Below are 14,710 nucleotides of genomic sequence, written 5' to 3' on the forward strand. Positions count from 1 at the left end.
CTTCTGCAACTCAGAAATGATCACATCCGGGACATTGAACACTTCCGAGATCACGAACTAAACGAAAATATCTAAATCCTGGGAACCATCCGTGCGGCGACTACCCACCACTCCCCCCATTGAACTAGCAAGCAATATCCAGTCATCTTTCAAAAGGTTCTCGTTTGCAGACTACGCCATCAACGACGACGACAACGAAGAAAAAGCGAAAGAAGCCCAGTACGGACGATGATGATGACGATGAGGATGACTTCCTGGACTTCCTGGGTGATGATGACGATGATAGCGACGACGACGATGATGAGGAAGAGGAAGAAGATGAGGAAGAGGAGGACGAGGAAGAACAGGAAGAGGAAGCCGAGGAGGAAACCAGCACCGACGGCGCTAGTCGGTTGTGGTCAGCGGATGCATTCAATAAGATCTCCCAAACTTTGGGGGCATTGAACACGGTCGGTAGGTATATTGTGAATATCACCAAGGGGCAGGAAGCTGCTCCGGTCAACTCGATCAACATAGATCGGAAGGAGAACGTCCCAGATGCGATACTCACCTTGACGAAAACGATGTTGGGAGCGAATGTTACCAAGACCATTGAACCGTTAATCAAGCGTGTGGGAGGGCCAGAGGTAGAATCCACGACCAGTCCGGCGGTGACGATGCCAACGACTACGGACACTACGACGACCACTGAGTTGACCACGTCTACGACTGAGGTTGTGGAAGCGGTAACCGAGGAGCAGCCTTTGGTGGTACAGAAGAAGGAGGACGTCGCTGCCGCGACTCCATCCAGCGCTATGCAAAAGAAGAAGAAAAAGAAGAAGAACAAGGTCAAGAGGAAGGATCCAACGCACGTGGAGACCACCAAGAAACCTGCTACAGCTAGTGAGTATCTATTTGGGACTGTTTTGATAACAGCTCTGTAACCTTGTTAATCTTTTCCCAGACAAAATCGTTGAATCGACCAAGGACGCGGAGAATCAGTGCACAACACCGGATGGTCGACCTGGGCGTTGTGAAGATCTGAGTACCTGTCCGGGTCTGCTGCTGGATCTGACACATCTCCGAGAGTCGCTGTGCTTCAAACGTCTTTTCGTACCGGGAGTGTGTTGCCCGACTCCGACCAGTACAGTGCTCACGACGCAGCGACCAACCCAGCGCCCGATACCTCAGACAACGTCACAGAGCTTAGTGCTCAGTCCACTTACCCATAAACCGACGACTACAAAGCGTCCATTGGTTCCGGTGTTCACCGTTCCAACATCGACGGAACAGATACTGGCTGCCACGCTGAGGCCTATTACAGAAAACGTAGTTGATCCGGAGGACTGCGGACAGCAGGAGTACTCTTCCGGGCGAATCGTCGGTGGTATCGAAGCTCCCGTTGGTCAGTGGCCTTGGATGGCCGCAATTTTCCTGCACGGTCCGAAGAGGACGGAATTCTGGTGCGGGGGTTCGTTGATCGGGACCAAGTACATCCTGACGGCGGCGCATTGTACGCGGGACTCTCGACAGCGGCCGTTCGCAGCTCGCCAGTTTACCGTACGGTTGGGGGATATTGATCTGTCGACGGACTCCGAACCATCGGCGCCGGTAACGTTCAAGGTGACGGAAGTGCGAGCTCACCCGAAGTTTTCCCGGGTTGGTTTCTACAATGACATTGCCATTTTGGTTCTGGATCGGCCCGTTCGCAAGTCCAAGTACGTGATTCCGGTGTGCACGCCCAAGTCGAATCTGCCGTCGAAGGATCGGATGGCTGGTAAGTGCGCTGGGGACGGGCGGGAAGAGGTTGGGTGAGTTATTGATGTTTGACTTGTTGTTGTAGGTCGCCGAGCAACGGTGGTCGGTTGGGGTACGACCTACTACGGCGGGAAGGAGTCGACCAAGCAGCAGCAGGCCACGCTGCCGGTGTGGCGCAACGAGGACTGTAACCATGCGTACTTCCAGCCCATCACGGATAATTTCCTGTGCGCCGGCTTCTCGGAGGGAGGAGTCGACGCCTGCCAAGGGGACTCCGGTGGGCCGTTGATGATGCTGGTCGAAGCCCGCTGGACGCAGGTCGGAGTGGTTTCGTTCGGGAACAAGTGCGGCGAACCGGGCTATCCTGGCGTCTATACCAGGGTGAGCGAGTACATGGAGTGGATACGGGAGAACACCAAGAAATGAGGGAGAAAGAGAGAGAGAGAGAGGGGAACTTCCTCGGGAAAACAACAATCGCCATAAGGAGAAATAACGATACAAATTTGTGATAGAAGAAGAGAAGACGCGATTAGTTAAACGAGTATTTTGTATATAATTTATTTTTTCCTCCCTTGTCTTTTAAACAATAGTTCTTAAATCTTATTTATGTAACTTATACACAGCATTTTTCTTCTTCGTAAAGTACAGGAAAGGAAAGAAAAATCTTAGCTAGTAAAAAATGTACAACTCTGTAATTGTTCTTCTTCTGCTTCTTCTGTGCTAATTCACTGTATTTTTTTTTTGTTTTGGTTTCTTAAATTTCCTTATCCATCATTAGATTAGTTAACGAGTAATAAAATTCTTCCATTCGTGGTGTGTATGCGCTAGCGATTCTATTCCGTAGTCGTAGTCGGTATTAACAAAGAAAAATAAAATCACGTGTACAGTAGACGGGTTTGTTTTTGTTTGTGTTCATTTTGCAGAAGCCATTGTGTTTGGGTTAAGCCTGAAAAGTGAGTAATTTCGCTGAATCGTACATTTGTCGAAGCATGCTATGGTTGTTTTGAACGAGTTTTTTTTCACAGCCTCTTTGGCTTTTCACTTCGGACATCTTGAGGCGGATTGTTGTGTAAACAAACCTTCATCTCGAAGGCGGTGAGTATCAGTTTGAAATCCGCAACTGTCGAAATTTTACTTTAGTACAGAAACTAAAAAAAAACTTGTCATTCTGTGGACAGTTCGACAAATCAGCCAAGCAGTTTTTTGCCCTTTGACCAAAATCCTTATTTTTAATACTAGAACCATTTGCAATGAAATCTGTAAAGATTGATAGAACCTAATTGTAGAGGTAAAACTACTGATAAAAATATGAGCAGAACACTTTAGGTGATGGAGTTCGAGTTATTGGCGAAATGTTGGCAAACTGCTCGAATGATTTGTCACTTGGATCCTGTTTCACAGTCCCGTAAATTTTCTCCTAAAAGCGAGTGCTTCATGCCGGGGAAAACTCCTCCAGTGGAAATCGTGAATGATACGGAAATTAATTGAGGCAACACTGCCGCTGAATTAATGCTGGCCATTCCTATATCAATTTACAGCATGCGACAGAAACCTTTATCAGTGGGGCCAATTTTACGGGCCGCTGAATTTTTCGTTCTACGAAATTGAAATTGAAATCAAAATCAAAGAACATTTGCTATGCAATCTTCAGAACCATGACCTGATTTGTTGTCTTCCTCATATTCTACTGATGGCCCAAATCAAAATATTGTTCGAATTTGACACATCATTTGTTATTAGTAGACAAATGATGATTGTGAACTTTATGAATTTACGAAGGGCACCGACACATTTAGTTTTGTTTGCTGAATCTCGGTAATTTTTGCACTGCCGAGCACCGGACAAACACATTTGACTGGGAAGACAGCAAAAGTGACGTTTAATTGCCGAGTTTCGAAGAATGTTGGTTGTGAATGGAGTGATGCCATTTCTACGCAACCCCTCTGTAGATTTAAGGGACAATTTATATGGATTTACGGATTCGTAGACAAAATCTAAACAGTTGAAAATCAATTTTCAATTGATATTTCGCAAATGTCGCTGTAAATCTCCCAACCACCTATCAACGGAATTTTGCATTCACTGCTAGGGGTATTCAAATCTGCACACCTTAATCTGTGCCAAGATGTTTATCAGTGCCGAAAGCTGTGCCAAGCGTTGTGTCGATTATTCCGAAGTAGGCTAAAGTGATTTACACTTTCAACTTCTCTAATTTATCACCATGGTTCATGGCAAATATTAAGCTTCATTCTCATTAGAATGAGAGTGGATTGGGCAGTGGAAGCAATACAACCGATACGACCCGTCCACAAGAAACGGCCGGTGGACGAAATTTTCACCAGGTGCCAGTAAGATGCTCCCCGACAAAATCAAACCCAGAACTCGAACGGACGAAAGTTCACTCCAACCCTAGAAACAACATCCTCGAACCAGTTCTGATCGACTCAGAACTACGCAACCTCGAAGGCATCACCCAAGAGTCACGTATCGGAGATTATGACGTCTCCTACCATCTCAATTACACACGTTCAAGCCTATCAAGTTCACGATCCTTTGCAGATGTACCACCAATCAAAACTAATGGCCAATGCACCTCGGAAATGGTGCACGATCCAGATAAACTTCGCATCTGCAGTTCAACTGTACCCTTTGGTTGTTGTTGTTGTTGTTGTTGTTGTTGGTATGGAATTCTTGAACCTGAATCAAGTTAACGTTCAGCTGAATAATTTAGGTCGCACTCTCGATTTGGTTTTCGCACCTGAGACCAGTTGTGCTGTGGTATATGCTGCTGAGGAATCTCTGCTGCCAATAGATCTTCATCACCCCCTACTCAGCATTCGCAATAATGTTCCAGCCGAAGGTCACTCCTGGTCGCGAATGAACACGAAAGAGCACTCAACTACTGTTACGTATTAGAATTTGCATTTAGTTTTGAAGCTATTTGAAATAAGACTGTGTTCCATTTGGTCTTCGAAAATAAATTATAATGTTCGAAAATCCCTCTGTTGTTGATTTTCCGATTTTCAAAAAGGTGTTTGTCAAAATTGATTCCTTGTCGGTCAGAAATAAATCTGGTACAATAGCAGGTTTATTTTAAAATTTTCCATCTGTCAAATTTAAGTGAAAATTTACACTTAGATTTGACACTTCGAAAATAAATTAAGATGTTCGAAAATCCCTCTGTTGTTGATCGGCCGATTTCGAGAAAGCGTCTGTCAAATTGATTCCTTGTCGGTCATAAATAAGTCTGCTGGAATAGCAGGTTTATTTCGAGGGGGACGACTCTATCTACAATGCAGAAAAGATTGTGTTTAGCTGTGGCATGCACGCTGAGTAGATAAAAGGAAGATTTATGTCGATTTTGAAGATTTCCTGCAAAAAGATGATGAAATCAAATCAAAAAATCAGATTGACCGCCCACGGTTGCTGCTCTGTTATAACCAGATCAGCTGCAATTACACAGAGAACCAACAGATGATGTTTGGGACTAACATTCATCCTCAATGTGTAAGAACTGGAGATCTAATATTTAGCAATACCAGCACCGGCCGTGTCCGAATGCAGGTCAACTAAGGGAATGGGAAGGAATGTGTTGACGTGGTACTCGCTGTGAAGGAAACCGAGAAATCCTCTGCGCTTCCACGAGAAATCACTGGGATGTTGGATGTGGGGAAAGGTTGCACGCACACGCAGGGATCGTTTTTGGTAGAGCGATTATAATACACAAACACACACACACACACGCGCGCGCACTCATCCAATTTCTATTTTTAGATCAGGACCCACACTGTGGTAGGTGATGCAATCGGTGTTAAAGAAGAATTTGTTTTCATTAAAATCTAGTGGGTATAGAATAAGGCAAAGTGAAAAATTGCAAGGAAGGGGACGGGCCTGGGATTGAACTCCCGACCTTCTGCTCAGTAAGCAGAAACGGTAACCACTGAGCTACCGAGCCTCGTCAATTTCCTGTAAAAAGATGATGCACGATGAAGTAGATGCGAGAAATGAAAGATGATTTTTCGAAGATTGATTCGCTAGTGAGAGATTTTTTGAGCATCTAGAATTGAGATTTAGATGTGTCGCCCCCCTCGGTTTATTTGACAATTTTCCATCTGTCAAATTTAAGTGAAAATTCACCAAATAGAACACAGCCTACACGCTATTTCCAAACTACCCAAATTTGGGTAGAATCCACCCAGATCCGTCAAAACTGAACCTACCCAAAAATGGGCTAAACTGTGTTGGGAGTGACAAGTTGACAAATGAACAACATTGACATCAATCCGATCGACGTTGTTCATTTGTCAACTTGTCACTCCCAACACAGTTTACCCATTTTTGGGTAGGTTCAGTTTTGACGGATCTGGGTGGATCCTACCCAAATTTGGGTAGTTTTGAAATAGTGTGTAAGTACAAGCTGTTGACACCTCGGTTGACACAACTAGTGAGTAATCGCACGTGAGCGTGCACAAGCAATGATGCTGCATGGGTCTCAAATGGGAAACGAACCAAACAACGAAAACATCATCGACAGCGAAGTAGAGAAATCGGCAGAGGAAAAGTTTGCTTGTCCTCGTCTGAATAGCACGCGAAACGGCGTGGTTTGTCGTGCCGGGTGAAAATTCAATTCTCGGTTGTACGAGCTGCCGGTGATGGAAAGAATTCCATTCGTGGTGAGTGCTGCTGTTGGTGATCGGAGTTACATATTTTTCTTCGTGGTGCGGATTGCCGTGGACGAACCGATTCGCGACGCGGCTCTGAAGGCAAAGTATTCCGCCTGGTTCGTTCAGCAAACCATGAAACGAGCTGGGCTTCGTGTATTCAAGGTCCGGAAGGCACCGAACCGGCGTGATCAACAAAACACGGCGGCCAAATCCCGCGCAAGGAACCTGTATCGAGAGTGGTTAACGCAACCGATGTGTGTGGTTATTGATGGCGAAACCTACATCAAGGCAGCCGCAAAGCAGATACCGTGGCTGGAGTTCTACGTTGCCAAATCACGGTTTAATGTTCCGGAAGACATAAGGAAGAAGAAAGTGGACAAATTCGCCGAAAAATACATGCTCTGGCAGGCCATATACCAATGCGGTAAACTGAGTAAACCGTACATCACAATGGGTACCATCAACAGCGAAATTAACCGCACCGAGTGCCTCCAGAAACGTCTGTTGCCCTTGCTGTGGTCCCACGGAGGCGAGACCTTATTTTAGCTGGACCTGGCATCATGCCATTACGCGCGAGCGACGTTGGATTGGTACAGAGACAATAACGTTGTTTTTGTACCAAAAACCACCAACCCCCCAAATTCACCAGAGATTCGTCCGGTGGAAAGATTTTGGGCCATAATGAAGGTCAAAGTTCGAAAATCGTCCAAGGTGTTTAAGAACGAGCTGGAGTTGAAGAAATAATGGATGAAAGTGACCGAAAAGGTCGGCTCCACCATTGCACAAAATGTAATGAGGGGTCTTAAGGGAAAGGTGCGGGCTTTCAGCGATGGAAAGGAAATATGTATTAGTTCATGCCCTGAAAGCTTCAAGAAAATTCGACTTAAAATAAATTTTTGGCGAACACTTTTGTCTGGTGCATTTTTTTCGAGTACAGGCCTTAGCTTCCCAACACACCCGCTGGAAGACTCTTCCAAGGGTGGCGTCACATCTAAATCTCAATTCTAGCTGCTCGAAAAATCGCACACTAGCAAATCAATCTATGAACAATCTTCTTTCATTTCTCGCATCTACTGGCATCGTGCATCATCTTTTTGTAGGAAATCTTCAGAATCGTCTTCAATCTTCTTTCTATCTAATCAGCGTGCGCGCAGCTAACCACATCAGAACAAAATCTATCCTGCATCATAGGCCCCCCTTGGACTATTCCGACTTCCCCTCGAAAGTATCACTGAGTAAAGAACCCATCGAGGGTCTTGCAGGGACTTCTCGATATTCTTGGGTACCTTTGAACGAGGGGGAAGACAGTAAGAAATTAAGAGCAATCCAGAGTAACTCTGAAAAACTCTTGCTCTCTGATGAACGATTTTATTATCTCGATTGTCGTCAAATACACTCAATTCATCGGAGAACCTATTAGCAAAACAAACATCATGCACTAACGTTGCTATTTTGATACAAAATATATGGGGCTAGGGGCTAGGGTAAATATATGGGCCTCACAGGACTCATCATCAAGTACATGTTCCCACCGGAGCTGGTAGCCGGAAGGGAATATCAATTCGCTTGCTCTAAGCATCTGGATGCCCAGTACTACGGTAGCAAGATCCTGGTCAATATCATTATCATTGCATAGAGAAAAGTGCCCTGCAGAAAGCCATCATCAGAGTTATTTAAGAAAATAGCCAAAACTTCAATGAAGTTGTAGAAAACGAGATTATTTCCTTATTTAAATATTGCATTCATTTATTTTCTTCATTTATTGTTTTCGTTTTGTTATCGAACTGACATTTGCATGGTCAGATTCCAAAACTATATGCCCTACTTATTTTGTTTTCGTCAAATTAGATCAGATCTCAGAGCAAAGCAGAGTAACTCTTTCAACTCTGAGTAAAAGATGTACTCAAATGAAAGCCGTCTTCCCCTCGCCTTTGAATAATTCCTTGGGCATCCTCAAAGTATCGGGATTATCATGTTGAGTACCTCTAATCTACGGAAATCAGGCCAGTGACAAGGCCTATACCAACAGCAGCATTTGACAGTAGGCAGCATGTCCCGGGCTCAAATAATTTATTTTGCTGTGCTGGGCCCGCTGTCACTGTATAACATGTTGCCTACGGGCCTGCCACTGGGCTGACGGAAATAACCTCCAAGAATTTTGGCATCACTGGATATGATCAGATTTCAGCAAACATTATGACCGACCCCTCGGCAGTTCACGCCTCACTCAAGAACGAACCCCGCATCACTCATCGTGAAGCGTGTTTGTGGAAATCCAGCTTGAGCATCAATCTGAGCTCGAGCTCTTTTGCGCTCTTTGGATTTGACACCATTGCTCTTTATATGTGAGGGATGAACTAGCTCACGATGAATGAGCATCTATACGGCATAATCTGAGTTCGAGGAGTTTAAGCAAGCCTGGTTCAAATGACGGCATTCGGCAATCAAATACCCGAGATTCGGCAATCAAAATTAAGTGCAGTAATTTTTCTGTACTCCTGGTGCTTTGCCATATTTGAAAATCGTTCTGCTTTCATGAGTGCATTTTGAAATAGCCGTATCTGCTTTTGTAAACTAAGATTCAGCTGTCAATTTATCGAAACTATTAGCTCGGCCACGCAAACTTACGCCACCATAATGATGGGGACAATTTTTCCCTATCTGATGCTGGTGTTAATTTGTGTGGGCGAGCTAAGAGTTTCGATAAATCGACAGCAGATACGGCAACGAATAACCCCCGGTTGCTCTTCCTTTTGCCGTTTAGTGAAGTGATATCATTCACAGCCTACTCATTGATTGTATGGTTAACCGGGACCCACAATACTGCGTCACCATCAAGCGTTAACGAAGGAGTTCGTCCGTCAAATGACAGAGGTAACGCATGTCAAGTTGCTTTTCCACCGACATCTCTATTACATCGGCGCTGCGTCATTCCGTCAATTTTGATCTGATTCAAATATGACGCTGTTTGTTTCGGTTCTGATTTGTAGCCGGATATTTCCGGAAATTTATAAAACTGTTAAAGAACTTATGTACATGCGCTCACGAATGAATCGCCACCACTTTTTTTTTTGGTTTTCGGTTGCATTATGACATTCATCCGCAAACGTTACTAAACCCTACGGTGAAATCGATATTTGACTTAGCAATGTATAAAGAAATTTCATTGCTGTTATTTTTAATGAAAAATTCATCCTTTTCTTATTATTCATAACGCGCACACACACACACACGCGTGGCAATTTTTGTTGTTGTTGTTGTTGTTATTTTTCAGCACTAGGTATAAAAAATTCCACAGTTGATTTTTCTGTTCGCCGACCACATTTCTAAGACTACTACTACACCACAGTACCATGAAACGTTACAGACTTCAGTTCCTCTACTTTTTGTTTGATGACCAATGCTGCAACCGCCGTTTGATTATATTCATTCGTCATAAAGTAGACATAAGATGCTGATTTTTCCCTTGATCCTAATATAAACACTACTAAAGTTATCGCCCAATGTCCTGTTCCTTGATTTCCCGCTGGAGTTCCGGCATCAACCGTGGCTTCTGTTTGCTTTATGTTTACATCTCCTTTGTCAATTGTCTTGTGAATATTTGCCGTGTCATATAAACTGTGTATTTCCATAGTATGTATGATCAACTCAATTGATAACCCTGTATGTTTTTGTTTTTCTTGTGTGTGTGTTAAATTTGATTTGGTTTATATCTAATGCAATGCATCAAAGTGGGCTTGGGCTCGTTTGAGTGCTATTAGTTTCACCGCCTGCTAGATTAAGATTTGATTTTTCTTCCGTTTGTGATTTCACATTGAGAAAAACTTACAGTCCCGTTCAGCGGTTAGTAGTATGACAGTGAAATGTTTTACCCAATAACAGTGTCAGCAGTAGTAGGTGTGTTTGTGGTTTAAAATTTGCGTCACAGTTTTTTACCTATAGATTGACAGATTGACTACATTTAACAATGCTCCGGAAAACGATTCCTTCTTACAGATTAAAAACACGATTTTTGCTTTACTGCATTAATCAGACAGAGAGCTTATCTAAGCGTGTGTAGATAGCAACTTAAAACAAAAGACGTCTTCGACCTAAAAGTAGAAACCCGTTCCACGTGGACCGGCTTACCGGTCCACGCGCGCTGAACTTCTACCGCGGCGGACAACAGTTGAGCACAGTTGAAATTCGTGATACAGCTGATAGGATTGTCCAGAGAAACAGCTCAAGTCTAAACAACATCAAAAACAGAGCCTACTGGAAGAGGCTTGGAAGGGTCCGTACGTCATACAGTTTTTCCTCTTGGTTTTCATCTACGTACTTGCATATAGACATTCATCCTGGTATCGTTTTGTCCCTTTAAGATTATGTGTGTATATGTCTATTAGGCTCTCTTGTGACTTTTGTTTGATTTTGATTACACGGCTGCCAGCGATGATGCAGGGGTGAGAGAATGGTGATAAAATTTGACTTTTGATGGTGAGATCGACAAAGTGTGCCTGGAGGACTGTGGTTTAAAACTTTTGTTCGTGTGCCTTGGTTGCTTGGATTCATTGGAGGTTCCTGTTTGAGCAGTATTTTTTCACGTGTGGATGTGGTTTCTACAACGGTTTTGCTTCTGATCTGTTCGGTATGTAGGTTGGTATGAATTTTAAAAACTGTTTTGTTTACTTATTTCCGTATATAAACTATTTATCTGGCTACCGACCGTTTGCCGTCGAGTTAATCTGATGCTTCCCATTTCCTACAGAACGGTCTCCCGCAGCTCCTATCCGCTATCACTATTTATATTCATAATATTGTAATTCTCAATAACCATATAGAAGTAATGCTGTGATGCTGGTGTGTGATGTTCCGGCGGCGGCTCGATCGTTTGCCGTCTGCAACGATCTACTCTTCCTCCTCTTCGCGGAAGAGATAGGTGCTCCAGTAGACCAGATTGAACAGGGCGAACACCAGAGGGAACGTTATCCGCGAGATAACGTCGATGCGCTTCGAGCGGGAGCATTGTCTGATGGGTGAGTCATTTGCGAGACAAGGTAAGAGGATCATTAGTTTTTTAAATATAACATAGGCAAAGTTTAGCTAGATTTTCTAGTGGAGGAGTGTCATTGCTTTTCAAAAGCTGGAAACTGATTCTGAGGGGTTCAAATCAAGTAGAAGGTTACTTTCCGAGCTTCAAATCAAAATAAGCATGCAGATTTGGTAAACACAATAAACTAATGCTCGGAACAGTATATATTTCTTTCATCTTGGAATTTATCGCAGAAATAATCATTTTTTATCAAATTACCTTATTACCTAAATCTGGTACTAGGAAGTGTTTTGAGCCATGGGAATGAGTAAACAGTAGTTAACTAGAATGTATGTAGCATCTACCCAGTTAGACATGCTCGCCCCATATGTGCGAGCATGTTGAACGGGGCACCCTATCTATAAAGAGACGATTATCTTTCATAACTTTTTTTTCAGAGATGTAAACAATATTGCTATAATTGCAGATTCTCTTCGTCGACTTTCTCTTTGTATCCCCACGGCCATCTTAAGACATTCCCAGGTATTTTTAGTACACAGGTCGATAAAAGAAGCTTTCATCTAGCACCTAATACGACATACACAACAAGAAACGGTTATGTGCTCATGTTATTAACGAAAGAGAAAGTCGACGAAGAGAATGGATCAATGTTATTTAGGACCTAATGCATTGTTCAGATTGACTTCTCAAAACCAGGGGTTGGATGTAGCTGTCAAATACAAGCAATCGTCGTCTACCTCGTATAACTAAAGCCCTAAAGTAAAAGTATGGACGCCTGTCAAAACTTGTTCCAATCGAACCGTCAAAATGCACCACTTTGATCGATTGGAACAGCTTTTTTTTCAGTTTTGTGGTGACAGTCGTCCATACTTTAACTAATAGTACGTTCAGACTACAGAGTTATAACATGTTATAGCGCTATCTTGATGGTGGTTTCTGTGTTGCAATTAGTTGACAACCGTTATAACATGTTATAACTGTTATAACTCTCCAGTCTGGACAGCGTTTAAGCGTAGTAGTAGTCTGAACGTACTTTAAAGGGCTTTACGTATAACTGGTTCCAAACTTAAGCAAGTCATCATAAACCTACATGGTTTGTTTACGTTTGGGATCAATTTCATAAAAGAATGATCAGAAGGCTGATTTGAGAGCACCATAGTTGCTTCCACTCACTTGTTATAAAAATGTGTTTTTCAGAATTATGAAATAAGTTATGTTATAGTGTAAATTAGTTGCTGTAAGTTACAAGAAGAGGTTGACACAAACAATCTGCCAATTCAACTTTCAGTGCGTCATAATCAGCGATTTTACGATTCGTGAGCGTAAAATCGCTGATTGTGACGTTCTGAATGTGAAATGAGTTTAACAACCTCTTCTTGTAACTTACAAGTTTCTATAGCTAGTGATTCGAAGCAACCCTGGAGAGCGGGGACGTGCCCAAAATACAATTTTCATAGGTGAGAATAGTTGCTAAAATGCCAATAAAAAAAAAACTTTTTTCTTTGTTTTCTTTTACTTTTACTAGAGACTGGCTGGTTTTGAGCCAAACGAACTATCAAACGAGCAGCTTCTATGTTGATTGCATTGGCAGTGTTGCTAGAAATCAGCTACACTCATGCATATTATATACATATGCACGGCACTTAAAATTTGACCAGTTACTTTTGCATATGGAAAATATGTGTAACGCTGATGAAATCTTGTTGATTCCATCAAGATAGTTTTTATTTGCAGTTCTTTTGATTTTTAATGCCAGTCTTATGACTATGAATACTCACTGCAAATGATTTATATTTGTAAGACTAATAAAATTTATTATTAAGTTTATTGCATTGCAGCTGATACTATTAAATTTAAATTATATTACCATTAATCTGTTCTGAACCAAAACTACTTCTAAATTGTTTGTAGCTTTAACATAATAAAAGTAGTTTAAGATCATTTATAGATTGAAGTTAGAATTTAAGAAAAAGGCAGTATTTTAAAATCATGTGTTTATTATTTATTTATTTCACGTCGTCCTTGTATTGTTGACATGCACGAGGGCTAAAGAATGCTTTCGTTGCGGTGGTGGAAAATGAATGGCGAGGTTTGAAGTTCCTGACTGGCCACTAGAAGCCCTACAGGAGCCTGCGCCGGAATGACCGTTCCGAGGGCAATCCATCAAATGGCCACAAAATTATGATAAACAGTCTCCTGCTGTAAATTCACGAATTTTAATACCCATATTGTAGAGGTTTCTTCCCAAACACTTCTATGGCCACTAGAGGCCCTACGGGAACCTACTCCGGAATGACCGTTCCGAGGACAATCCATCGGATGATCACAAAATTATGATAAACAGTCTCCTGCTGTAAATTCATGAATTTCAATAGCACATAACTATTGCAGGGGCTTCTTCCCAAACACTTCTATGGACACTAGAGGCCCTACAGGAACCTGCGCCGGAATAGCCGTTCCGGGTACAAATCTTAAACTGGTCCTCAAGTAAGCTGAAATTGTTTCTTGAAGGAGATTCTGATACTTTACAATTCTAGCGCAAGTGGTAGGAAAATGCTTAGTTCTGGAACATTATACAGGAAATCCGGATTTCCGGGAACCAGGCGATTCTGGATGGACATTGTTGGCAATGTCCAGAAAGAAGATAAGTTTTTGAATCCAAAGGTGCCAAAAGATTCAGAATCGGTCAAAATTGGCCGCAGTAGCAAGTATTTCAATTTTGTGGGTACCCGGGTACCCTTGTCGAGCTTCTAAAGGGTAAACAATTTCACATCCCCGCACCCCCCTCCAAGGGGTGCGACACATCTAAATCTCGATTTTAAACGGTCGAAAAATCTCACACTAGCGAATCAATCTACGAAAAATCTTTTTTCATCTTTTGCATCTAAACCCATCTACTCGCTCCGTTCTCCACCTTCATGCAGGAAATCTTCAAAATCACAATCAATCGTGTTTCTATCTATTAAGCGCGAGTGCATCTCACAAAAGCAAAGCTAAAAATTTCCTGCATCTTAGATAGAGTCGCCCCCCTCGCCCCCCTCCTTTCGAAGCCCCTTGGTGCAATTTGAAATCTTTCTTCATGAAAAGTTGTCCCTGCATGAGTTCTAAAATGTCACTGAATTCTGGTTGAAATCTGAAAAGGTACCCGGGTACCCTGTCGATCACATAACGGCTAATAAGTACACACAAAGAACAAATATTGTTGCTATACAAATAATGCAATTTTAAATTAAATTTTTCCCAAATTGTGTAGTTTTAACATTGAAAATATTCAAAA

The 14,710-nt window shown here is 42.5% G+C and overlaps 3 protein-coding genes across 5 annotated transcripts in view; 1 reads left to right on the forward strand and 2 right to left on the reverse strand.

Moving 5' to 3' along the window:
• The window catches only part of LOC135698958 (serine proteinase stubble), a 667,696-nt gene extending 665,070 nt beyond the window's left edge, over window positions 1-2,626 (forward strand). The window contains exons 4-6 of the mRNA XM_065219118.1: window positions 157-882; window positions 944-1,756; window positions 1,823-2,626. Coding sequence (XP_065075190.1) covers window positions 157-882; window positions 944-1,756; window positions 1,823-2,163 — 1,880 coding nt within the window. The 3' untranslated portion in view covers window positions 2,164-2,626. The remainder of the gene's footprint in view (window positions 1-156; window positions 883-943; window positions 1,757-1,822) is intronic.
• LOC135698974 (uncharacterized) overlaps window positions 1-14,710 on the reverse strand; it is a 330,343-nt gene that overhangs the window by 35,453 nt on the left and 280,180 nt on the right. The window lies entirely within an intron of this gene.
• GluClalpha (glycine receptor alpha 1) overlaps window positions 5,705-14,710 on the reverse strand; it is a 313,027-nt gene continuing 304,021 nt past the window's right edge. For all 3 annotated transcript variants that reach the window (XM_065219133.1, XM_065219135.1, XM_065219134.1), the window contains 2 exons: window positions 6,015-11,409; window positions 5,705-5,953 (listed from right to left, as the gene is read on the reverse strand). In XM_065219133.1, the coding sequence (XP_065075205.1) occupies window positions 11,289-11,409 (121 nt within the window). In that variant the 3' untranslated portion in view covers window positions 5,705-5,953; window positions 6,015-11,288. The remainder of the gene's footprint in view (window positions 5,954-6,014; window positions 11,410-14,710) is intronic.

The sequence above is a fragment of the Ochlerotatus camptorhynchus genome, unplaced genomic scaffold, assembly GCF_037179485.1.
Source record: "Ochlerotatus camptorhynchus isolate MF236.1 unplaced genomic scaffold, CSIRO-AGI_Acam_v1.1 ptg000099l, whole genome shotgun sequence".
Taxonomy (NCBI): domain Eukaryota; kingdom Metazoa; phylum Arthropoda; class Insecta; order Diptera; family Culicidae; genus Ochlerotatus; species Ochlerotatus camptorhynchus.